Genomic DNA, 23,331 nt, shown 5'->3' on the forward strand with positions numbered 1-23,331 from the left:
AAATGTTGAAATACATCGCAAAGAAACTTTTTATAACATAACCGTGTGGACAATAAAACAAATGAATATTTTAGCACTATATTTAATATTTCCAAAATCGTATACATTCTCATTGCCAGGTTGTCATCAACATTTGGGTACTTATCAAAATATCAATAATAAACAAAACTTAAAATACATACTAAACTTATAGAGTAAACAGCTTAAACTTTAATTCTGTTGATTGCACTCGATTACTTCAGATTTCTGACAGCACAGATTGCCACGATTCAGACCGGTGAATTGCCAATCGGAACCACAAATGCGGCTGTGCAGAAAAACCTAAGACACATTAGTTAGTTTACACATTTTAACACTCGAAATTATTACCTCGAAATTGTTGCAATCTCCCAAATGGGCGCAGAGGATTTTGGGCGACTTTTCATGGGCGGCGAGCGCCAAAGCTTTGCACAGGGCGGCGCAGGTGGCTTTGCCTTCTTCATTACACTCAACGTGAAGGACGCTTTGAATCATGATCGATGGGTGATCCGGGCTCGGCTCCGAGGTGTTAAAAACGGAGCACTCGCAGTTGTTAGCATCAGTTGTAGTTTCGTCGACAGTTATTTGTTGCGGTCCACTCGAATCCTCTCCACACGCAATTCTGTTGACAAGCGAGTTAATTAACAGTTTGAAGCACATTAGTTTAACTTACCTCACTGAGGAGCAGAAAATTACCACGAGTATAATTTTAAACATTGTCACTTTTGAATTGTGACTGCAGGCCAGAAGTCGGTTTGAACGGGAAGGGTGGTATTTTTGTTTTTTATAGGTAGGTGGTCACTAAGTGGGCGGGACCCATGTCAAGAAGTGCCATTATTTGTACCGTGTGCAAATCAGGGTGTGAATTATTTCAGACAGACGTTCATTTGTTTTATGACACCTGAGTTATGGCTCAATCTTGCATTGCAACTGATAACCGTAAGAATGTGAATATCATTTCAGACTCATTTAGCATACGGAAATTATGATAATATAATTATTATCTAGTAGGTATATATTTGAACTGTTTTTTGGGGAGCGTCAAAGAAACCGACTAATTTCGAGCCAGCTTTTGTTTGCAGATTTTCTATATTGATTTTTGTGTTTATTTTGAGTGGGCGGGGTTTCAATTGAGGTTGCTCTACCAACCCAATCCACTATATGCTTCGAAATTCTCCGATCAGGGATCTTCTCGGTCATAGCCATCATCTAATTAAAACAGCACACGAGCCGGCGAAAATATAAGACTCAACCTTTCCCCAATGAAGCATTAAAACTTCACCGAAAATGTGTAAGCAAGTCGGTCTGCTTTTTCTAGTGCAGCAGGGGCTCCAGAGCTACGAGAAAGAGAGTCCTCGATTTAAATGCCAGTTGGGGGATTTTTTTCAGGATAGGGAAATCACTGCTTAGTTCTATAGCAGGGGTTGTGTGGGTCTTCCACCCACTAAAACCTTTTTAATGTCATCCACAGTTTCATCTCCAACCCGGAACCACGTGAGCACTACTTTGGATTGGGTGCCCCAGGTTCGCACACCCGTTGTTAGCCATGGTAAAATAGTTTTCTTCTTCTCCTTTCCTTTCGCATTGTTTTTTCATTCTGTCACTGTTATTTCCTTCCAATGTTTTTTCGATTTTATATACCGTTTCCACTTCAGGCCATTCCTTGATTTTATTGAAGAGAATCGACCGTTCTCCATCCCACTCCGGACATCTGAACAGAGTGGGCTCAGGGGTGTCGTGTTTGTAATTGCAATACCAGCACCAGGGTTTTCGTTTCTGTCCTATCCGGTGTAGGAATGATGAAAAGCAGCCTTGTCCAGACAGTACTTGCGAGGGGTAGAAGTCTATCTCCAAACATTAGAGCACATTCTGCAAGATTTAATTGATAATGTTATTTTAGAAGAAAGACAACTGGATATTTTTCAGCAAGACGGTGCGCAAGCTCGTAATGTGTTAATTGTTCGAAATTATTTAAAATTAAAATAATCTCGTATCTAATGATTGACGCAGGGACCATTGAATTTCTTTTTGTGTGTTTTTTTTTAAATAAAATTATAAATATCCTACAACTGAGGAAGAATTAGGGGAAAATGTAGCAAGATCGTTTGAAGCAGTTCAACTAATATGTACAAATCCTGAATGCAACAAGATCTTTGAGAAAGTGGTGCAACATGTGCATTTCCCAAAATTGAGGTCACTTTGAAAAATATTTGATTTTGTACAATATCAGCTAGTTCACTGTTTTGTCAACTGTTTCCTGTAATTGTTGATCAAACTTATCTTTCAAGTGTTTCATAGGCGACTACATTTTTTGATATTTATTTTCAGGCAACATGTATTAATAAACAAGATTTATTGTAGAGAACTTATTATCGAAAATAAGGAAAGCTTGTAAAACAATCAATTTTCAAAAACCATGGCCAACTATGATTTCCATTTAAAAAAAATCAAGTTGGAGGAGTTACAGTGCCTCGGTTACTAAAAGTGCTTGAATCATATACTAAAGCGATTTTGTTCTAGCTTCAAACATAAAGGAGTTAATTCCATCGAAATTGAAGCACACTGTATAATAAGCAAAAATTGATGCCCGAATCGGTATTCAAACCAGGGACTCTTGCTACTGTTACTGAGCAGCCTCTTCCCTACGCAAAGTGAGCCTAGGCTAAGTTTGACTGCTTCCTATTCAAACTACTGATACACAACAGATGAAACGTCCTGTTCTTGTTCCCTGGCACATACTTCCCGATTGGTTGCTCTCAAATTACAGTTGACTGGCCAAAACGCACACAAAACACTACTTTTCTTAAATGTTGAAATGCACTGTAAAGAAACCATATAACATACCATGTGGACAATAAAAATGAGGAATATTTTCGCACTATATTTATTGTTTCCAAAATCGTATACATTCTCATTGCCAGGTTGTCATCAACATTTAGGTACTTATCAAAATATCAATAATAAACAAAACTTAAAAATACATACTAAACTTATACAGTAAACAGCTTAAATATTAATTCTGTTGATTGCATTCGATTACTTCAGATTTCTGACAGCACAGATTGCCACGATTCATGCCGGTGAATTGCCAATCGGAACCACAGATGCGGCTGTGCAGAAAAGCCTAAGACACGCTAGTTAGTTACACATTTTAACACCCCGAAATTATTACCTCGAAATTGTTGCAATCTCCCAAATGGGCGCAGAGGATTTTGGGCGACTTTTCATGGGCGGCGAGCGCCAAAGCTTTACACAGGGCGGTGCAGGTGGCTTTGCCTTCTTCATTACACTCAACGTGAAGGACGCTTTGAATCATGATCGGTGGGTGATCCGGGCTCGGCTCCGAGGTGTTAAAAACGGAGCACTCACAGTTGTTAGCATCAGTGGTAGTTTCGTCAACCGTTATTTGTTGCGGTCCACTCGAATCCTCTCCACACGCAATTCTGTTGGCAAGCGAGTTAATTAACAGTTTGAAGCACATTAGTTTAACTTACCTCACTGAGGAGCAGAAAATTACCACGAGTATAATTTTAAACATTGTCACTTTTGAATTGTGACTGCAGGCCAGAAGTCGGTTTGAACGGGAAGGGTGGTATTTTTGTTTTTTATAGGTAGGTGGTCACTAAGTGGGCGGGACCCGTGTCAAGAAGTGCCATTATTTGTCCCGTGTGCAAATCAGAGTGTGAATTATATCAGACAGACGTCCATTTGTTCTATGACACCTGCGTTATGACTCAATCTTGCATTGCAACTGATAACCGTAAGAATGTGAATATCATTTCAGACATTAGCATACGGAAATTATGATAATATAATTATTATCTAGTAGGTATATATTTGAACTGTTTTTTGGGGAGCATCAAGGAAACCAACTTTTGTTTGCAGGTTTTTCATATTGATTTTTGTGGTTATTTTGAGTGGGCGGGGTTTCAATTGCGATTGCTCTACCAACCGAATTCACTATATGATTCAAATCTTTCAGATCGGGGATCTTCTCAATCATACCTAATTAAAACAACACCCAAGCCTGATGCGAAAATGTAAGACTTAACCTTTCCCTAGTGAAGGGAACCGAAAATGTGTAAGCAAGCCAATCTGCTTCTTCTTGTCGACCAGGAGAACGAGAGGCCTTGATTTGACTGTCGGTTGGGGATGAAAGTGTCGTAAGTGTAACATGTGCAGACTTGCCATTTATTTAATAGTTTTAATTGGCTCTTTTTTTTAAATGGACCAATTAAACCCCCTGAATATTTATCAAAAATTCATGCCCAAACTAAGTACTTTTACGGCACACCTTTTTCACCGTGTAAATCGAGCCTAGGTGCCCCCTATTGAAACTGCGGATAATTGTTTTTTGGTTAACCGGTTACCTTCCAAATGGTTGACTGATCAAAATGAATACAAAACAATAAAAAAGATGAATACTTTGACAAATTATGTTTTAATATTTTAAAACTCGTGTACATTATCATTGCCAGGTCGTCATAAACATTTAGGTACTCAACAAATTACAATTATAAACAAAACTCAAAATACCTACAAACTACATTTAAGTATAAAGTAATCAGCTCAAGCTTCAATTCTCTTGATCGCACTCGATTACTTCAGATTTCTGACAGCACAGATTACCACGCTTCAGGCCGGTAAAACGCCAATCGGAACCACAAATGCGGCTGTGCAGAAAAACCTAAAGCACGTCCATTAGACACGTTCAAGACTCGAGATTGTTACCTCTAAATTGTTGTAATCTCCCAAAAGGCTGCAGAGGATTTTGGGCGACTTATCGTGAGCGGCGAGTGCCAGAGCTTTGCACGTGTCGGTGCAGGTGGCCTCGCCTTCTTCATTACACTCGACATGAAGGACGCTTTGAACCATGATTGCTGTGTGATCCGGGCACGGCTCCGAGGTGTTGTAAACGGAGCACTCGCAGTTGTTTCCTGCGTGATATTCGGCAGTGGTAGTTTCGTCGGCTGTTAGTAGCTGTGATCCACTTGAATCCTCCCCACACGCAGTTCTATTGACAACTTAATATTAACCGGTTTTAAGCTCAAATTTTTTAACATACCTCACCGCATACCAGAAAATTACAATCACTATAATTTTATACATTGTTATGACTTATGAAGTACCTACTCACAGGCCAGAACTTGGTTTGAGGGGACGTCACTTTGGCTTTTTATAGGTAGGTGGTCACTAAGTGGGCGGGATCCGTGTCAAGGAGTGCCATTATTTGTACCGTGTGCAAATCGCAGTTTGGATTGTTTCAGACAGACGTCCATTTGCTCTATCTCATTTCTTACACCTGATTAATGATTCAAATATTATCGTAACTATCAATATCTATTGTGGTTTATTTAGCATAGACAAAGAGGTAATCATACTTGAGTATATATGAATTGTCAGCACATTTTTGGGCATGTTATCAGCCAGGCAAATCTATCATGTTGTTTTTGCTACGACTTTTAAGGGCGTTCCATTTAATAAATAAAAAATCATTAAAGTTGAGTTGACAAGGGAGATATGCTCAATACTATACAGAAAAGAATCGTTTACCGAGAGTCTACTGGATTTCCAGGTACAGGATCGGGCCCTGAGGGCTGTTGCAATGTTGCCCCATTTATTATCTATTCCTGGATTAAGTTGGTAGGTATAGTTTTTTGAAAGTTCAGGTGTCAAGCTTCTTGACATGTTAAAGATTTAAAACAGTAATAAATAAAACTAGTTTAGTCCAAGTTATAGTGTTTTTATTTATACACAACTACAATAAGAGCGTCCTTACGAAGACTGTGAACAACAGGGTGGTTTAACAACAGGAAATAATGCAGTCTGCCTCTACTGGAAGGCAGAGCGGATTCTCACTACCGCATTCTTTTTGGAATGGACGATATATCCATCTTCACCTATGGATCCGAACTGGTCACGGTAAGTTAAACAACCACATACACCATCCAATGTTGAGGTCTCCAGGTCAAGCATGGTCAAGCTTTCAGCCACTTCTTCTGCAAGCTTTCCCCTGGGGAGATGGACAACTTTAATCATGGCGGTAGTACAAAGGGTCCAAAAGGAAGGTCTATGTGGGCGCGGCCGTAAGTTCACTATCTGCTTAAAATCCAGCATCTTGCATATCAAGCCTTAAGGAAGTGCATTTTTCTGTTTCTCGAACTGAATTTGCCCAAAAAGTAACCAAAAGAGAAAGAGCACAACATTTATTTCCTATACGGTTATAAAGTATACAGTGGATATTTATTAAGAAGTAAGACATAAGGATATTTCGTATTTCCCTATGTCTACTTTTAAAAGACATAATGACTTCTGAAGAGCGCCTAATTTTATGCACCTAATAAAAAATATATATAAATATAAAAGAAATATAAACATCTGGCTGCCATATTAATTAGTTGGAATATTATTGCTTTAACAGAAAATAAATCGCTTTCCATCAATTCAAAACGCCAATTGAATACATTGTTTTAAAAAGTTATCTTGGTTGCATAAAATTGGGCGCTCTTCGAAAGGATTTGGTCATTTAAATGTAGATATAGGAAAACAATACACATAAATCTCTATGTCTACTTCTTAATGAATAGTACTGTATACATGGAAGTTTTCTTAAATGTATACATATGGACTATTTATACTTCAAAAAATTATCAAAGTCCTCGTGTCAGATCGAAGGAACTTCAGCGCATTTTTATGTGGCAGATCAGTATGCTAATTACTATTAGCCCAGATAAAATATACTGTGCTATTGGTCAGTTTTGACTTCACTATCCATAAGATCTTGTCTATGGCAACCACATTCCTTTTCAGTAAGAGCTTGTCGGGGGCTACCGCATTCCCTTTGCCGGTACCCGCTTCCGACGTCCCGTTCATCCGCTATTCGCATTTTGGTGCATTTGGCGCTTATTACGCGGCCCCCGTATGTTCATGTACACCTCCCAATGAATATTCATTGTACACTCCTCTTCTTTCTACAAGTGCGCATTTGTTGCCAGCCAGCCCGCCAAAGTGAGGTTTAAAAGCTACTTTTTACCATGTGGACTGAACGGGCCAATAGTGAAAGGAAAAAGGGCCTTCAGGGTCTCTTACGGTTACGCATCTGATTGGTTCTTTCAACAGAAGCGATCGTGATTGCATTCAAATCAAATTGGAAGAACCAGTCAGATGCATAACCGTAAGAGACAGCTTGTCCTCTTAGTTTTCCCTTCTCTCTCACCTGCAGTATCCGCGCTTGTCATTGACACGACTATAGGCAACAAACACTACACGCCACAAACGAGATTTGTTTTTAAAATTCTTTCTTCAAGAATTGAATACTTAAACATGAAATCCCCGGTTATGAAACTTTTCAAATTTTTGAAAACCCTCTACGATTTCCGTATTAAAACCATAGACATGCGAGATGATTAAACTAAGGGCAAAATTAATTAAATACGCGTTCGGCAAAGTTCGTGATGGCGTCATACAAAAATTACATTTCAATCGTTCGCTACGTAACCTTTGCATACCTTAAATGTTATTACTGATGTTTTTTTTATAAATTTTGACTTAAATTTGCATTACTCTAAATGTGTGCACAACAATGGACACTATGAAAATTTTCGGTAGTTGAGCGAGGGTCCACGCTGTATACTTATACAACTTACGACGATGCACACAATTTTGAGAGTTGACAACCGCGTAATTTTTAGGAGGGGGAAAAGCTACCTGCGCCATCTAAGAGCAGGAACGTTAGTTACGTTAGGTCGGTTGCGGTCGCGAACGCGTCGCTCCGTAAACATTTGTCGTTATTTTTGTGTTATTTAATGCAGGTAGTAATCTTTGCATTTCCTTATGATGTATTTGTGTTTTGTATGCAGCATTTTATATTTTTTGTGAGTTTCAATCTATGCTTTTGAAATTGACTTGATTTAACCTTTATGCAGAATTACACATTTGATACAGATATCCTTCTGTTTGTAATCGTTTACGTTTTTTGTATAATGCTTGCTTAATATGTTTATGTTTTGATTACATGCTCTTGACCAGAAGTAATATTCATATAAATTTTGATTTTTCTTGTAATATATGGGGAATTTACCGATTCGTTTGATGTATGTACCTGACTTGTTGTTTGTAATTAACATTTTCTCCGTGAATGAAGCAGTCACGAGGGTGGTAAAAAATCATTTGAGCTACGACACCTAATTCCGCGATTGTCTTCGACATTCAACTGTAGGCTCGAAACCCCGAAACAAGGGGCGAGTTATCTATCTTGGGGAAAGATTACGCTAATCAAAAACTCTTCGGTTTAGAATCTATATGCGACAAATGAGTTACGATTCGCTAATTTCCACATATCTTGCCGTTACTCGAATTGGTCTACAAGGCCATGTAATTTTTCATCTTTTAACAAAAGGATTTTATTGCACCAAAGATAAGTCACATCCTGTGTATTTCACCCTTTCTTTAGAATGTTTGCTACCTGCTTAGGTATCCTAAACTTGCTTTTAATTTTGACTACAACTACGTGACTGTGCGAGGGATTGCCGAACAGACATGGGACGACTCTAGGACTACCGTAGACAAGATTTTGACGGCTGTGGTGTGTACCAGGTGGACGAGTCGGATGCTTCAAAAAAAGAAAAGCATCGAAAATGCTGGTGGGTTTCTGCGCCGAAGAGGGTGACGAATTGTTAGTTTCATATATAACCGAAAACGACACTTGGGCCCACTAATTCACGCCAGAGACTAAGGGCCAATCATCAGCAGCTGTCTATTCCTTTTTGTGCAACTCTGTGGGAAAGTGGAACGTTGCGGGTATAAAAAAGCTTTCAGAGCTGAAAAGTGCTTTGATCCTGACGGAGGCTACGTCAAAAAAATAGGTAAAAGTGAAAGATTTCAGAATCTGTATGCAATAAAATGATCTTTACTATGTTACAAAGCAATGGGGACCCTTCATTTACGACTGACCCTTGTATATATTCTTTCAAAAAGCAGAGTGGGAATGCCGTTCCCGCCACACTACACATTGTACGAATTTACAAAAATGTGACTAGCACAGGTTTAAATCGGTTTAGACCGATCGACATTTTGTTTGATTCGGATTCTTGGTGCTCCAAAACGTGTATTTCCGTAAAAAAAACGGTGGGGGGTCATTTTTTACCCCAATATAATCACTCTCTTACTAACGTGCGGGTGTGTCTCGTCTTTGAATACTAATAGTCCGTGAGCGGTGGATTGATGATCCACGTAGCCGTCATAATTGCATACGGTGAGTTACCAAAAAGCTATTCGCTGGCGCATGTACATACAAATGAACGGAATTTGGAAACAATTCTCCGTGTCAATTATTTTGGATCACCCGATACATAGTGGTTTTCGATATTGTGGTGCCATCTATCGGTACTTAACAGTGAAACTGAAAAGCTTTCTACTATCAAAAATCAGTTTGAAGTTTTTAAAACTTTTGTAACGGCTTTTGCCTTTTGACTGTTGTCTTGTGTTGAAGGTGGAAGTGTATCGTAGATCGCTTTATATACTATTTTTAAGGCCCGTAAAATGTCGAAAGAAGAAGATAAACACGAAATCCCCGAGATAATCGTCGATACTAATACGAAAATTACTTACAAGAAAGGTAGATTCTTTGGAAAGGTAAGAGCTTCACGTGTTTGGGCGGTTTTTAATGCGTTTTGGGTGTGCTTGATTACTAATGCGAAACGTCTCCAGGGAGGATTTGCGAAATGCTACGAAATCACCGATACCAGCAACAATCGAACTTATGCCGGGAAAATCGTTTCGAAGAAGTTAATGTCCAAGCAAAATCAGCGGGACAAAATGACCCAAGAGATACGAATTCACAAGTCCTTATCTCACAAGCATATTGTGGGATTTTACGGTTTCTTCGAAGATAGTCTGAATGTGTACATTGTTTTGGAATTATGCAGGCGGCGGGTATGCTAATTTATTTCATTTATAGTGAAAAGTCCATTAACTTATCGATTTGCAGTCGATGATGGAACTCCATAAACGACGTATGACACTATCGGAACCCGAAACACGATTTTATATGAAGCAAATTTTAAACGGAGTTCATTATTTACATAACAATAAAATTATACATCGCGATTTAAAGTTGGGAAACCTATTCTTGAACGACGACCTTCACGTAAAGATCGGCGATTTCGGTTTGGCCGCCCGCATCGAATTCGAAGGCGAAACTAAGAAGACGCTGTGCGGTACGCCGAACTACATCGCCCCGGAAATCCTAAACAAGAAGGGGCACTCTTTCGAAGTAGATATTTGGTCGATCGGATGCATTATGTATACTCTCTTGGTCGGAAAGCCGCCGTTCGAAACTAGCAGCTTAAAAGAAACGTATAATCGAATAAAGAAGTGCCATTATAAGTATGTTCGGTTACTAAGTTATCCACCCGCATTACATTAGCAATAGATTCCAGTAATGAACATTTTTTTATGCAAAGTTCAAAGAGGAATATTATCATCTTCAGGGAGTCCATATGGGTGAACCATTTTATTGTTGCTTATAAAGATCAAATATTTTTTCTGAAATTACTTTAGAAACAACTACTTTCGTCTTTAGAAAGGGTGAAGAAAATGTGATTTTCCTCTCTAGTGAGGAAAGTAAAAAACAATTGCTGTGTTAATCTTAATAATTGAAACATACCCGAATCTAGATTGCTAAGTGTCAAACTTAATTATGGCATACAATAATTTTTGAATTTTGATTGTAGTTTCAGAAAAAATTATGTGTAAGAAGAAAGTGGTTTTTCAACTCTAGTTCAAAAACCACTTTCTTCTCTAGTTTTACAAATAACTATTGTCTATTTGATTTTGTTTACAAGGTCAATAAGGCACCCTATGATTGCATATAAACATGTAACCCTTCCTTGTTGTGCAATTGTTTTTTTTTGTTTTCATGGCAATTGCCTATTATGACCATAGCTGTAATTTTTGGGGTAGATGAAACATATATCCATTGTGGAATCTATTGCTAACTGGATGCAGATAAGTTTTCCTTCAATGTCATTTGTTCCAGATTAACCTCGACCATTTCCCAGCCTGCTAGGCAAATGATAATGACGATGCTTCAGTCAGATCCGAAGTCGCGACCGAAGGTCCAGCAATTGTTGTCACACGAATTTTTAACGAACGGTTACACGCCAACGTCTCTACCAATTAGTTGCCTTACGATGGCCCCTCGATACGACAATTTGGAAAAACCTCCACTACGTAAACCACTAATTCAAATAAATGGTACGTATTTAATTTGTTTATCTTGCAATTGTTTTTGATATTTTCGCTCTTAGATAACGCAAACGAAATGGAAGTCGATATGCCTGCGCTTGTACAGTTGAGAGCGAACGAATTAACTGTTAAGAATAATTTCAGTGCTCTTCGTGATATGTTATTGCAGGTAATGTTGTGAAAGGAGTCGCCACATTTTTCAGGACGCTTTGCTAATGTATTCTGAGAGTATTTTCGGGAGACTTCATTCTGGTCTGTATCATACATAGGAAAATTATTGGCACCAATGATGTATTTAGCTCGCTATTTAGAAACGGTGGCAATTTGGATAATACTTAGGCAACTGGCGATACACATGTAATTCAATGGGGCCTTCATTGCCTCTGTAGTTCATTCGCCATTTCATAAAAAGATTGTAGCTTTGGAAAATACAAAATTTCCACTGACACCAAAAAAAACTACACATTCCATAAAAAAATGTAAGCAAATCCAAGTCTGGCATTTTTAAAACCAAGTGCCAAATTCTTGACAAAACAGCGTCCTAGCTCAAACCAAAAAACGCACATCGTTCGCTTTTTTTACATTTGTTTGTGTTACGGCGCTAAAAACTCAAATATAAAAAAACAAGTTAAAAAACTCTTAAGATAAAGAACTAGTAGGGTCCCAACGGATGGACGTACGGACAAAGTGGCCACAATAGCGCATTTTTTTTTGTTTTGTGGAAATGCGCTAAAGACATTTTAATAATCAAAAATAATTTATTGACTCCCCGACTCCAAAGCACGCGCGCGGTACAGTTTATTGTGTTTTAGACACTGCACGATTGTCAGATGTTTATTTCCTACTTTGTTTCGAATGGGTTTCGATAAAGTCCCTATATTACTAAAGTAACGCGATTCAATAGGCCAGTGTATTAGACAAAAACAAACTGCTAATTGAGCCAAAATGGCCTTTTGACACCTAGTGTCAGGTTTGTTGTTTTGTATTATAATAGTTGTGTGTACCGGGTGACCCAATAAGACTGTTCCTCGGCCATTACTTGGGAACCGTTTGTTGTATGCCTTAGGGGTAAAAAAATTATTGGGTTAATCGGTTATGAAGAATCGCTGAAAAATATTTTCAAGTTCTAAAAATGACCACCAGAGGGCGTAACTGCCATCTTAAATTTGAAAATTGCATTTTCCCATAAATAACTAAACATTCTTTTTTCACATTTTTAAAGAGAACTAGTTTATCTATCATTTTCGTAAAAACAAAAACTCAGTTATTTCAAAAACAAAGATGGTGTGGGGCGTTCAATTGTTTTTGCAATAACCAGCTTTCACTTGTTAACTATTTGACCGATTTTAACAAATTTGGTATGGCTGAAAAGAGCGTTCTTTGGGCAATGAGGATCAACCAAAATATAGTTAATTTAGTTGAATCCTTCTCCGCCAGGGGGCTAGTTTTGACACTACGACCCAAAATCCTAAAAAAATCAAATGGAATCATATGACTTTTTCTGTATGAAAAAGTAGCCAAATAACACCCAAAGAGGGCAGTGAAAACCGTTTTTCAAAATCTCGTTCCTAACTTCAAATATTGGGAAAATGAGATTAATGATTTAATTAATTAAAATTCTTAAATTGTACCCTACACTTTTAGGTGGGCCTTGGAAAATTAAACAAATGAAACACGATTCATTATAAAATAATAACAGCCATAATTTGTAAATTATTCTGAAGTGTTTACATTCAGAAAGTGCATTTTTTTGAATTTATAATCTATTCTAAAATGCCCCACACCATCTTTGTTTTTGAAATAGCTAAGTTTTTGTTTTTACGAAAATGATAAACTGGTTCTCTTTAAAAATGTGAAAAAAAATGTTTCAGTTGATTATGCGAAATTTAAAGAAAATGCAATTTTAAAATTTAAGGTGGCAGTTACGCCCTCTGTTGGTCATTTTTAGAACTTGAAAATATTTTCCAGCGATTCTTCAACTTTAACTTCTTCACCGATTGTAACAAATTTGGTATCGTTAAAAAGAGCATTCCTTGGGCAACAACGATCAACCAAAATATAGTTAACTTAGTTGAATCCTTCTCCGCCAGGGGGCTAGTTTTGACACTACGACCCAAAATCCTAAAAAAATCAAATGGAATGATATGACTTTTTCTTTATGAAAAAGTAGCCAAATAACATCCAAGGAGGCCAGGAAAACTGTTTTTCAAAATCTCGTTCGTAACCTCAAATATTGCGAAAATGAGATTAATTAATTAATAAATAAAAATGCTCTCGGTTCTCGAGATATGGCCGAGGAAGAGTCTTATTGGGTCACCCGGTACATTCAGGAGAGTCAGAAAAGTCACTTGAAATTAAATCACAGGCTTAATTCAAAAAGAATTCACGTATTTCCATAACAATCTGTTACTGGAACTTTGTAAAGTTGAATTTCGTTAGGGTAGCACATTTAGGCATTGCGAATTGTTTAAAGATTTTAAAAATCAGTAGGTGGGAAAGTTAGACGAACGTTAACAAGCTATAATACTATCTTAATGGGCTTTATGTGCCCAAAACCGCTCAGTCAGGATTACTTATGGTGATATCATGTGGGGTTTCGTTTGAAGCCCTGAATTGGCAATATTAAACAGCCGTGGATTTGGATGGACGCCCTTTATACGCATTTGATTGGGGTAAGGAAACCAATCCGATTTGTTCATGATTAAAGATGTTCGCGGTAACTAATTAGCGCCATTTTGAGCGTGCTACAAAGTTTAACAAATAGAAGTGGGGATTATTCCGTGATGAACAAAATTCGGCTACTCATAGGGAGTGCTATTTGAAATTTAAAAAAATATGACATTTGGCGGAGGCCAATAAAAAGTTTCCTTTTTCGATTAAAGAATTGACAAAATTAAGTGAGAGAGTGACTCAATTCAAAACTTAAACACCGCGCGCCGGCGCCATTTTAAGTTTCTCTGGAAAATGAATTCTGGAACTACATAAACCACATTTACAGGTAATCAGCTCGAGACCAGTGCGCAACCAGAAATTCGGTGATGAAATGACGGATCCTGCCGCACAGCCTTTGGTATGGGTGTCGAAATGGGTCGATTATTCGGATAAATACGGTTTCGGTTATCAGTTATGCGACGATAGCGTCGGAGTTATGTTTAACGATACCACCAAACTAATAATGCTTCCAAATGGGATGTAAGTATCCGAATCTCGTCGTCAACCCGACTTTAGTGAGGCACGATTTTCAGAAACGTGCATTACATAGATAGAGCTGGAGAAGAATCATACATGACCATGGAGAATTATCCAAAAACCATGGAGAAGAAAATGAAATTGTTAGCGTACTTTAATCGTTACATGCGCGATCATTTAATCAAGGCGGGCGCTTCGGTTGTACGCGAGGCGGACTCTTTGTCACGTATACCTCACTTGCACCAATGGTGTCGATCCACTTCCGGTGTACTTATGGTGCTTACCAACGGAACTGTACAGGTAACTACCGAATCACAGTCTTCTCAACATTAATCGAAACTTCCAGATCAACTTTACGGATCACACCAAGATCATTATGTGCCCATTGATGGCGGCGATTACCCTAATTGACGAAACGTCGTTTCGCACTTTCCGTTTTGCGTCGATCGAAAAGAACGGTTGTAGTATGGTTCTGTTTGATAAAATAAGGTACGCTTGTGACAAAATTGCGGTATTGCAAGAGCAGGCGAACGGTACCACTAAGTAACTAACTAAGTAACTAATTTTAATTTATTGTACAAATTTATTATTAGTTTTTATAGTAAACTTAAGTGTTCTATATTTTAAATTTCTTTTTTATTTGTTCGTAATTGTTTGGATTGTAAGCTTTACTCAAAATTAACAGAGTCTTAGGTAGGTATATAAATTGTACTAATGTCCAAAAATGTTTTCTTGAAATGTGTTCAAGGTTCTGAGCAAAAAAAATGAATCGATAATTAGATTTACGTGGGAGATGATTTGTCTTCATAGTAAAAAGTATATATGTGATAAAAGCAGTCGTAGGAACTGATTTTGTATGGCGGTAGCAGTAGCCAATAATTATTTTCCTTTTTTATGATGATTACACTGTATATTTGTAACATTTGTTTTAACATTTACTTACCTGCATGAATTCCCTGCTCGTTCAAGGGCTTGGGATCTCGGCACCCGGGTCTTGTAGCAAGCTGCATTTTTTACCATCATTTGGTAAAAGGACTAATTAGGAATTGGCCCATACAGGCGAGTAAAGTTTCTAGAAATCGGACTCGAAAATGACTTGCTGAAGGTCATAAGGGAAACCTTACCACAAGTATATACAGGAAAGTGGAAGACCCAGGGATTAGCCACTTCTGCCTACCCTAGTACGTGTTGGACTCTGAGCAGAGGTGCTTAAAGTAAGATAAAAGAGAATCCATTCTATTCTCAATAGCGATCTCTTTTAAGAGTTAAACCATCTACACGGGAAAGCCGAGTAAGTGTACAATTGTATTAATTAATTGATAATTAATTTAAAAAAGTTTTTACATGCAATGTTAGTTGCCTATGTTCCATTAAAAAAAAATTGCGTCAACCTAATAGGAGTAGTTCAAATGGGTAGTAGGTGCAATGTACAACTGTCACTTTCAAATCACCCGCCCTGCAGATAAATTTCAAAAATGCTGTCTAAAGAGATGAAAAGATGAAATTATAAATTTATACAAAGGTCAATAGTGAAAGACAAGTCCGCGATTTACTTGCAGCGCACTGTATATACATACCACCTCTAAGCTCTTGGCGCGAACGGTTTAAATTTTTCCAGTTATACCAACGGTGTAGAATATGGTGATACCAACCTAATTTTCAGATTTCATTTCGAACCTAACCTTAAACATTCACCAGTTTTAAATGTCCTGATTATTTGTGGTTTATTCCAAGTTTTCGCTGATTATTGATACAAGATGGTTCGTGGCGCTTTTACCGACGAAAATTTTTTGAAATATTTGGACACGTTTACGAAATTGGAATTCCCTACAGTGGGTTTGATGTTAGGACAGGTAGACAGGAGACAGCTTAACAACATATGTTTACCCATTCCTCAATTTCAGCGGACCGATGCCAAAGATTTCATCATTCACTTTACAAGAACACCCCCTTACAGAGGCGATGCGGAACAGTCGATTAAGAAATTCGCCGATGTGCCCGATTCTTGGGTAGCGGATCACGCTCGGCACGTTACCCGAATGCTACCTGGCGGAATGTACGTTTTGGGACTCTTCGTCGTGTGCCAAGAAGATATATTCGCCACATGCGTCCCTAAACTAAAAGCCATGTTGTCCCAAATACACAAGCGACTTACGCCCAACGCATTTCTCTACGGCACTCCACAACAGACGGAAAAATTGGTCCTGCATTATTCCCAATTGTCCCGCTACGTGTGCAAAAGTTACAATTACGACACATTCAGTTTGAGTAACGCCGAAATAAAGTTCCAATCCAATCTCGCCGTCAAATGGCTACAGGTCGAATGCAAATATGAGCTGGACCAAACTTTTCCGATTATCGCGGAGAGAGCGAACTGGCCGCTAAAAAAGCACATGAACGAAATTTTACATTTGATAAATATGAATTTGCAAACCGCCGTGTACTTTTTGGACGGCGAAATTAAAGACGGCAAGGAGTGCTTGGAGACCATAGGCAAAAAACAGAAATCCCACCTGAGGTTGTCGCAGCTGGAAGACGAGAACAAATTAATGCAAGTTACAATCGTGTTACCAATGGTAAGTGGGTCTCGGAAGGCGTAAAGCGACCACACATTTTTTTTTTAGGGTGGAGATGTAGCACCCGAAGTCGAAATTCTAAATTCCGGCGGGCAGATCCGTTTAACCGGTCACGTCGCCTCGAAAGTCTGGCTGCATCCGAAGGCGACCGTGCAGTACGCCTCGGACGCGATTATGCAGGACATCGTACGTAGTTTGGCGGCACGTCTCGAAATGCATTGGGATTCTCTGCTTGAGGAGGAGCACGGTTCACCCGAAGGTAATTTAGTACGGTCACGTCGGGATAAAGGCGAATGAGTGCTTGTAGATACTAATAGCGTGCATGAAACTCCGAGGAGAGTTTTGATCAATTTGCCCACGACCAAAGTGACACTTTCCGACTATCTTTTTCCCGGGGAAGGTTCTCAGGAGGCGCAAATATCGCTGTCCGAATTGTTAGATATTACGATTGCTCAACCGGATGCTATTTTTGACGTGGAAGGACAGCCTGGTAAGTTTTTACCGTTGCATTTACAAACGGATAGTGTGGTAAGTTTGGCAATGCTCTAGTTCTGGATGCAATTCACAGAGGGCGTGTTTACTGTTAGCTAAATGGCCTTATTGCATAATATTCAAGCGTAGATTAAATAGATACTTAGTGTCTACAGTGATATTTATTAAGAAGTAGACATAGGAATTTACGTGTATTGTTTTTCCCTATATCTACATTTAAATAATAAATTTTTTCTGAAGGGCGCCTAATTTTATGCAACCAAAATAACTTCTTAAAACAAATGAAGATCTACCTGTCATATTAATTAATTTGAATATTGTTTTGGCTTCCGTATTTAAATTTTCGTTCATGTGCGATGTATTAAACTGAAAAAAAAATTGATATTGTCAATTGGCATAATTCCGGTGACTGTTTAAGGAGCGTAAGACATTTATTTTCTCTGAAGCCAGAGAAGTAGACATAGGGAAAGACAATCCACATAAATCCCTATGTCTACTTCTTAATAAATATCACTGTATATGAAAGTATCAAGAGGTGTGGGAGAAGGAATATATTTTTAAAGGTTTACACACGATGTGGCTTTTTTTTAAATGTTTTGTAAGACCAATAGTTTGTCAGATAAACCATAAAAACCATTTGAACCCCTTTTTTCAAGATGGCGGCTGTCACTTTATGTGACCGTTAGTAGAGGGCGTGCAACGCTAGACCAGCGCTTCGTGCACCAATGGGCGCGATTACCATTCGATCTTTTAGTGAGGATTCAGTCAGACATTTTTATTATTAAACCTCTACGAAATTAAATAAATAATATTTGATTCGGCTTGAAGGATCAAATATTATGTTGTTCCCTTCTTGTTTCTCAAAATAAAATACATTTCATTTCGTAGAGGTTTAATAATAAAAATATCTGACAATGTATGCCTTTGCGCATATGTTCATGACATCATTGGTATAACTGGGCTCTACCACTCAATAAAGTAATGAGGTTTGTGTAGTCCTATATCGCCTTTACACATTAGATTACAATACAAATAAGTAAAGAAAAGTAATATTTGTGTTTTCATAAAGTCACTAAATATAGAAAGTACCGCAATCCATTGGGCTCGTGTGTTAGAGAGAGAACGCATGATTTTTGCCCAAAAATGGCGGAAGTTACCAGATTCTAGTAACTTTAATGTTAGGGATTGTTCCACCTATTTGGAGATATCTGTAAATATTTTTATAAAACATGACAGTACTATGAAGTTAGGTTATAAAAAATGACAGTTATTCAGATTTTATTTGTCAATTTTTTTAAGTTGGCAGCAAATTTGCCCAAAAATGGCGGATGATTGCGGTACTTTCTATATCTAGTGACTTTAGTGTTTTCAAATAAGGGCGAGACTTCTAGCGGCAATAAAAAGAATCTGATTAAATATCTGAATTTCTAAAGGTAGGTACACACCTACAGGTCCATCTCAGTTGGTTAAAAATGTTGGACAACAGAGCAATCTAGCGTGGACAACTGACAGGTCAATCATGAAATTCATACACATCTACAAGGGTGATGCAAAATTTATACGAGATTGCTATGCATGTATTTTTTGTACATGTTTGTTGGGTATATTTTAGAAAAAAAGTCATTTTTCTACTTAACCTAAAGTCACTAGATATAGAAAGTACCGCAATCATCCGCCATTTTTGGGCAAATTTGCTGCCAACTTAAAAAAATTGACAAATAAAATCTGAATAGCTGTAATTTTTTATAACCTAACTTCATAGTACTGTCATGTTTTATAAAAATATACAGATATCTCCAAACAGGTGGAACAATCCCTAACATTAAAGTTACTAGAATCTGGTAACTTCCGCCATTTTTGGGCAAATTCATGCGTTCTCTCTCTTAACACACGAGCCCAATGGATTGCGGTACTTTCTATATTTAGTGACTTTAGCTTAACCTAAAGTCCCTAGATTGGTAAAATCGTACGCCCTCTAGCGGCGAATCTAGAAACTTGAAAATAATTTCCAGCGATTTCTCTTGGCCCCTTACCCTTTTGTTAACAAAATTTTTTAGTGAGTCATGGGTGAAATGCTTACCTACCTGTTTAAAGTTGCTAAAGTTATTTTCACTCAGAGGAGTCATTTGCATTGTGTGTTGCCTATAAGCCATACTATCCGTTTATAAATGCAGTTTTACCGATCTCACATTATAATCAATGACATTTTAGATATACCCGAGATGACCCTCGAGGGACCAGAAGCCGACTGCGATGATATCCTGGCCAGTTCCACCAATAGGAAGAAGTACATAATGGGTCTAGTGATCGCATTTGTGGTATTAATAATATCACTTCTCATACATTTTATAAAAGGCTAATCGATAAAAGATTTATTTTTACAATGACGATATAAATTATATGAAGTTACTTTCGTAAACTGTGTTTGTGATAAGGTGCTCGGCGTCTATCATTCCGCTTTAAATTATACCTATGTTTTGTACCATTACAATTATTTATTGACGAGTCGGCTTTTTTATTTTGGTATAGAGATATGATTGGGGGTTCGGCTGCGACCGTTTTGTTTATCTCCAATTCGTCGACGTTTCTATTCTCCATTAATTTCAGCTTGGCCTCGATCGCTTCGATTTGAGATTCTCGATTGACTTTCTTTTCCAATTTAGCCATAGCCAACGCCGGGATGTTTATGCTGGTTTTTGCCTTCTCCGGTTCCTCCTACAAAACATCTTTACATTTTTTTCGCAATGAATACTACAAGTAGGATTTCTATGCAATTGCATAAATGCGTCTCCTAAAACTTATTTTTGAATACTTTGGCATTTACACTTTAAGCAAGCATATTCTGAAGTGCATAGAAATCCGGTCGACTTACGGTCGTAATACTGTGTGCCCATGTGACTATAATATTTTTGGTTCCGACTTGCTTGTTGTGGAGTTGTTCTTTGGCTAAAGTTGCATCGTCCTTATTACTAAACGTCACAAACGCATACCCCCTTGGCTGTCCGGCCGTAGGACCCGCACGATGAAATAAAAGATCGAATTTTTCAATGGCACCATGTTTTTGCATTAGTTTTAATAGTTGGTACCAGTAGAGGGAAAAGCATTGCGTAAGTCTCATTTGTTAACAACCGCATTACTGTATACTTACTCAGTTATTCTCGGATCTAAGTTGCCTATCCACAGTCTTCGATCATTTGAGCATTCACCAAGCGCATTTGTACTAATTTCATCCTAAAAAGTTCGGTGATTTATTAACCTTCAGGTATAATTCACTCACTTTGATGATGCTCATCTTCATGCAAACGTTTTTACATCATAAAACTGAGTTATTAATATATTTTGGAAGGTTTTTCTTTAAATATAAACAAACGAATTGGATCAGGTGTGTTGAACGAAGATAGCAACATATGCGTCAAATCCAAACATACAGAACGTTTCAAATGTTTCGTACAGGTTGCAGATTCCTGTAAGAGCGATAAAGAATGGCAACGGTTCTCGTCTACACTAAGTGCGAAACCAACGTTGTTGCACCTAAAATGTTGTGCTGAGGTGGTGTGTTGGTAATGGGCGCGCAATCCAGGTGGTGGTTGTTGAAGGTTGGTGCGTCGTGACGTCCTCTCCCTTTTTTTCTTGACTGACTGCCATTCAGGGTTCTCGTCTTCGGAAGTACAAGGGATGGCGTTGGGCGATCTCTCTACGTGAGGGACGACAATAAAACAGGTTGTTTTTGTCACACCAGCGTTCAGTTGCAGCAAACCATCGACCTGGATGAGGAGTTAGATGTTGCCATAATTTTGTATAGAATGAGGCCTGTAGAATCCATAATTTCAAACAGTTCCAAGATCGGGCTACTGGATCAAAAGTTACAGCCCTTTGAATTTTTAGTCGAAATTGGTTTCTATAATTTTTTGAGAAGTCTAATCGAAAAAGTACGAATTGTTTTGGATTCTACGCCCCAAAATTAATAAGAAAAAGTGTTTCCCCGAGAAATTTTGGTGCAGTCGATTTTTGGTAAAAAAGGAAGGTTGTACACTGCCTTTTTTTTGGCCTGAAAAAAAATTGTCTCAGATCGAACGGAAAAAAATATTTTCTTATAGAATGTGGCCTCTGTAGAATCCATAATTTCAAACAGTTCCATGATCGGGCTACTGGATCAAAAGTTACAGCCCTTTGCAACGAGGCTATTAATTGCATAAATTCAAATATAATTTCGATAAAAGTTACGTAAGTGGCGACATCTCAACTAAACTTGTAAAACTATAAAATGAAGAAAGTGTATCGATTAACAAGGAGATGGCGCACTTGTACTTATTGTAAAGTCACTGTATTGTATTTAAACTAACTATTCAAAAACCGGGGCATTATACTACAATTGCTTTATAGATCTTGCAAGACTGCGTACATTTTGTACTGCCATTTAAGGAAAATTAAGTGCAACGAGGCTATTAATCGCATAAATTCAAATATAATTTCCAAAGAAGTTACGTAAGTGGCGACATCTCAACTAAACTTGTAAAACTATAAAATGAAAAAAGTGTATCGATTAACAAGGAGATGGCGCACTTGTACGAATTTTATTGTAACTAAGGCCAGTGGCAGACGAGCGTATATTTAACGGATTTCACGACGTGTGTTATTTTAAACAGGGTCGACAGTAGAGGCTTGCCGCTGGGGCGCTGCTGTGCCGGTGGCCAAAAGTGGTTCCTTGGTGCGCCTGTGACGCTTGTTCGCCGCTGCAAGGTAAGCTGAAGCTGGCCATCTCCGGTAGTTTGCGCGGTGGGCTCCGGAATAGTTTGCGCAAGTGGCCTTCTCCTGTAGTCAGGTGCCAGGTGGTTTTTGGCGCAACGAACGCTTTGGAGTGCAAAGCCGCAGTTGACGCTCGAGTGGCAAGCGAAACACTGCGGTACGTAGTTGGCGGCTGGTGCTCAAAGCCCGGCAGGTTCTTCAGGGTAACGAAGAAGGTGTTGCAGTGTTGAATCCTTGTCCTGAACCACGCGGAACTCTTCCGAGCTATCGGCGATGACGCGGACTCCCTTCCCTATGGCGACTATGTTGACTACCTTCCAGACGATGATTTCGGAGCTCACGTTTGCGGCCAGGGACTCTATAGGTAGGCTCTCATCGGTTGGCCGTTTGGACCAATGAGGGTGCAGCACGTTTTAGTATGCTGCGGGATGTGCATACGACATTACTACCCCTTCAAAGGCCTGTAACTTTTGAACTAGTAGCCCAATCTTGGAACTGTTTGAAAGTATGGATTCTACAGGCCCCATTCTATAAGAAAATTTTTTTTCGGGTCGATCTGAGACAATTTTTTCTTCGGGCCAAAAAAAAGGCAGTGTATAACCTTCCTTTTTTACCAAAAATCGACTGCACCAAAATTTCTCGGCAAAACATTTTTTCTTATTAATTTTGGGGCGTAGAATCCAAAACAATTCGTACTTTTTCGATTAAACTTCTCAATCAAAAGGTATAGACTAGAAACCAATTTCGACAGAAAATTCAAAGGGCTGTAACTTTTGAACTAGTAGCCTATTTCTAAAATCATCTAAGCAGAATACATTGTGCTGACATCTGTCTTTATTATTGGGGAGTAACATTTTATCGCTAAATGCAGGACACTTTATTACCACAATTATTTTAGTTGGAACTTACACCTCAAAGATGTCGCCACACACATATTTTGTATAAAGTCACTAGATATAGTGACTTTAATTTTGTAATGTACTTTATGAAACTAACGTTAGATGTCAGAGCGATGTTTTTAAAAACCATAGAAATATGAAGTTTTAACCTCAAATGCATAATG

General features: G+C 38.3%; 6 protein-coding genes across 7 annotated transcripts; 2 read left to right on the plus strand and 4 right to left on the minus strand.

Moving 5' to 3' along the window:
* Positions 1-64: 64 nt before the first annotated feature.
* Positions 65-832, minus strand: LOC116179375. Its single transcript, XM_031499165.1, has 3 exons — positions 692-832; positions 370-640; positions 65-321 (listed from the first exon to the last, which is right to left on the minus strand). Exons 1-3 carry the CDS (start codon positions 733-735, stop codon positions 211-213), a joined length of 426 nt encoding a protein of 141 aa, XP_031355025.1. The 5' UTR covers positions 736-832; the 3' UTR covers positions 65-210.
* Positions 833-2,889: 2,057 nt separating this feature from the next.
* On the minus strand, positions 2,890-3,653 carry LOC116179394. Its single transcript, XM_031499187.1, has 2 exons — positions 3,513-3,653; positions 2,890-3,461 (listed from the first exon to the last, which is right to left on the minus strand). Exons 1-2 carry the CDS (start codon positions 3,554-3,556, stop codon positions 3,170-3,172), a joined length of 336 nt encoding a protein of 111 aa, XP_031355047.1. The 5' UTR covers positions 3,557-3,653; the 3' UTR covers positions 2,890-3,169.
* Positions 3,654-4,440: 787 nt separating this feature from the next.
* Positions 4,441-5,204, minus strand: LOC116179345. Its single transcript, XM_031499130.1, has 3 exons — positions 5,084-5,204; positions 4,750-5,032; positions 4,441-4,705 (listed from the first exon to the last, which is right to left on the minus strand). Exons 1-3 carry the CDS (start codon positions 5,125-5,127, stop codon positions 4,595-4,597), a joined length of 438 nt encoding a protein of 145 aa, XP_031354990.1. The 5' UTR covers positions 5,128-5,204; the 3' UTR covers positions 4,441-4,594.
* Positions 5,205-7,750: 2,546 nt separating this feature from the next.
* LOC116159906 (serine/threonine-protein kinase polo-like) lies at positions 7,751-15,082 on the plus strand. Of its 2 annotated transcripts, none has more exons than XM_031473002.1 (8): positions 7,751-7,829; positions 9,727-9,951; positions 10,007-10,404; positions 11,057-11,274; positions 11,328-11,434; positions 14,264-14,457; positions 14,511-14,754; positions 14,801-15,082. In XM_031473002.1, the coding sequence occupies exons 1-8, from the start codon at positions 7,824-7,826 to the stop codon at positions 14,999-15,001; spliced, it is 1,593 nt and encodes a 530-aa protein (XP_031328862.1). In that variant the 5' UTR covers positions 7,751-7,823; the 3' UTR covers positions 15,002-15,082. The 2 variants fall into 2 exon arrangements, with proteins under 2 accessions (XP_031328862.1, XP_031328860.1); XM_031473000.1 differs by lacking the exon at positions 7,751-7,829 and adding an exon at positions 8,427-9,651.
* Positions 15,083-16,125: 1,043 nt separating this feature from the next.
* On the plus strand, positions 16,126-20,028 carry LOC116159352 (protein odr-4 homolog). The gene is made up of 5 exons (XM_031472313.1): positions 16,126-16,307; positions 16,359-17,030; positions 17,079-17,289; positions 17,338-17,520; positions 19,734-20,028. Exons 1-5 carry the CDS (start codon positions 16,212-16,214, stop codon positions 19,880-19,882), a joined length of 1,311 nt encoding a protein of 436 aa, XP_031328173.1. The 5' UTR covers positions 16,126-16,211; the 3' UTR covers positions 19,883-20,028.
* LOC116159353 (probable RNA-binding protein 18) lies at positions 19,880-20,927 on the minus strand. Its single transcript, XM_031472314.1, has 4 exons — positions 20,800-20,927; positions 20,671-20,753; positions 20,395-20,608; positions 19,880-20,237 (listed from the first exon to the last, which is right to left on the minus strand). Exons 1-4 carry the CDS (start codon positions 20,818-20,820, stop codon positions 19,929-19,931), a joined length of 627 nt encoding a protein of 208 aa, XP_031328174.1. The 5' UTR covers positions 20,821-20,927; the 3' UTR covers positions 19,880-19,928.
* Between the last annotated feature and the right edge of the window lie 2,404 nt (positions 20,928-23,331).

The sequence above is a fragment of the Photinus pyralis genome, unplaced genomic scaffold (genome assembly GCF_008802855.1).
Source record: "Photinus pyralis isolate 1611_PpyrPB1 unplaced genomic scaffold, Ppyr1.3 Ppyr1.4_LG1, whole genome shotgun sequence".
Lineage (NCBI taxonomy): Eukaryota > Metazoa > Arthropoda > Insecta > Coleoptera > Lampyridae > Photinus > Photinus pyralis.

Coding starts and splice junctions, on each gene's coding strand:
- LOC116179375 (XM_031499165.1), bottom strand. CDS start 735: ATGTTTAAAATTATACTCGTGGTAATTTTCTGCTCCTCAGTGAG. Junction 641..691: donor ATTTTCTGCTCCTCAGTGAG/GTAAGTTAAACT, acceptor GCTTGTCAACAG/AATTGCGTGTGGAGAGGATT. Junction 322..369: donor GAGATTGCAACAATTTCGAG/GTAATAATTTCG, acceptor AATGTGTCTTAG/GTTTTTCTGCACAGCCGCAT.
- LOC116179394 (XM_031499187.1), bottom strand. CDS start 3,556: ATGTTTAAAATTATACTCGTGGTAATTTTCTGCTCCTCAGTGAG. Junction 3,462..3,512: donor ATTTTCTGCTCCTCAGTGAG/GTAAGTTAAACT, acceptor GCTTGCCAACAG/AATTGCGTGTGGAGAGGATT.
- LOC116179345 (XM_031499130.1), bottom strand. CDS start 5,127: ATGTATAAAATTATAGTGATTGTAATTTTCTGGTATGCGGTGAG. Junction 5,033..5,083: donor ATTTTCTGGTATGCGGTGAG/GTATGTTAAAAA, acceptor AGTTGTCAATAG/AACTGCGTGTGGGGAGGATT. Junction 4,706..4,749: donor GAGATTACAACAATTTAGAG/GTAACAATCTCG, acceptor GACGTGCTTTAG/GTTTTTCTGCACAGCCGCAT.
- LOC116159906 (XM_031473000.1), top strand. CDS start 9,559: ATGTCGAAAGAAGAAGATAAACACGAAATCCCCGAGATAATCGTCGAT. Junction 9,952..10,006: donor TGGAATTATGCAGGCGGCGG/GTATGCTAATTT, acceptor ATCGATTTGCAG/TCGATGATGGAACTCCATAA. Junction 11,435..14,263: donor TTCGTGATATGTTATTGCAG/GTAATGTTGTGA, acceptor CCACATTTACAG/GTAATCAGCTCGAGACCAGT.
- LOC116159352 (XM_031472313.1), top strand. CDS start 16,212: ATGGTTCGTGGCGCTTTTACCGACGAAAATTTTTTGAAATATTTGGAC. Junction 16,308..16,358: donor TGGGTTTGATGTTAGGACAG/GTAGACAGGAGA, acceptor CCTCAATTTCAG/CGGACCGATGCCAAAGATTT. Junction 17,521..19,733: donor TGACGTGGAAGGACAGCCTG/GTAAGTTTTTAC, acceptor ATGACATTTTAG/ATATACCCGAGATGACCCTC.
- LOC116159353 (XM_031472314.1), bottom strand. CDS start 20,820: ATGAAGATGAGCATCATCAAA. Junction 20,754..20,799: donor TGAAGATGAGCATCATCAAA/GTGAGTGAATTA, acceptor CGAACTTTTTAG/GATGAAATTAGTACAAATGC. Junction 20,609..20,670: donor TTAGATCCGAGAATAACTGA/GTAAGTATACAG, acceptor TTCCCTCTACTG/GTACCAACTATTAAAACTAA.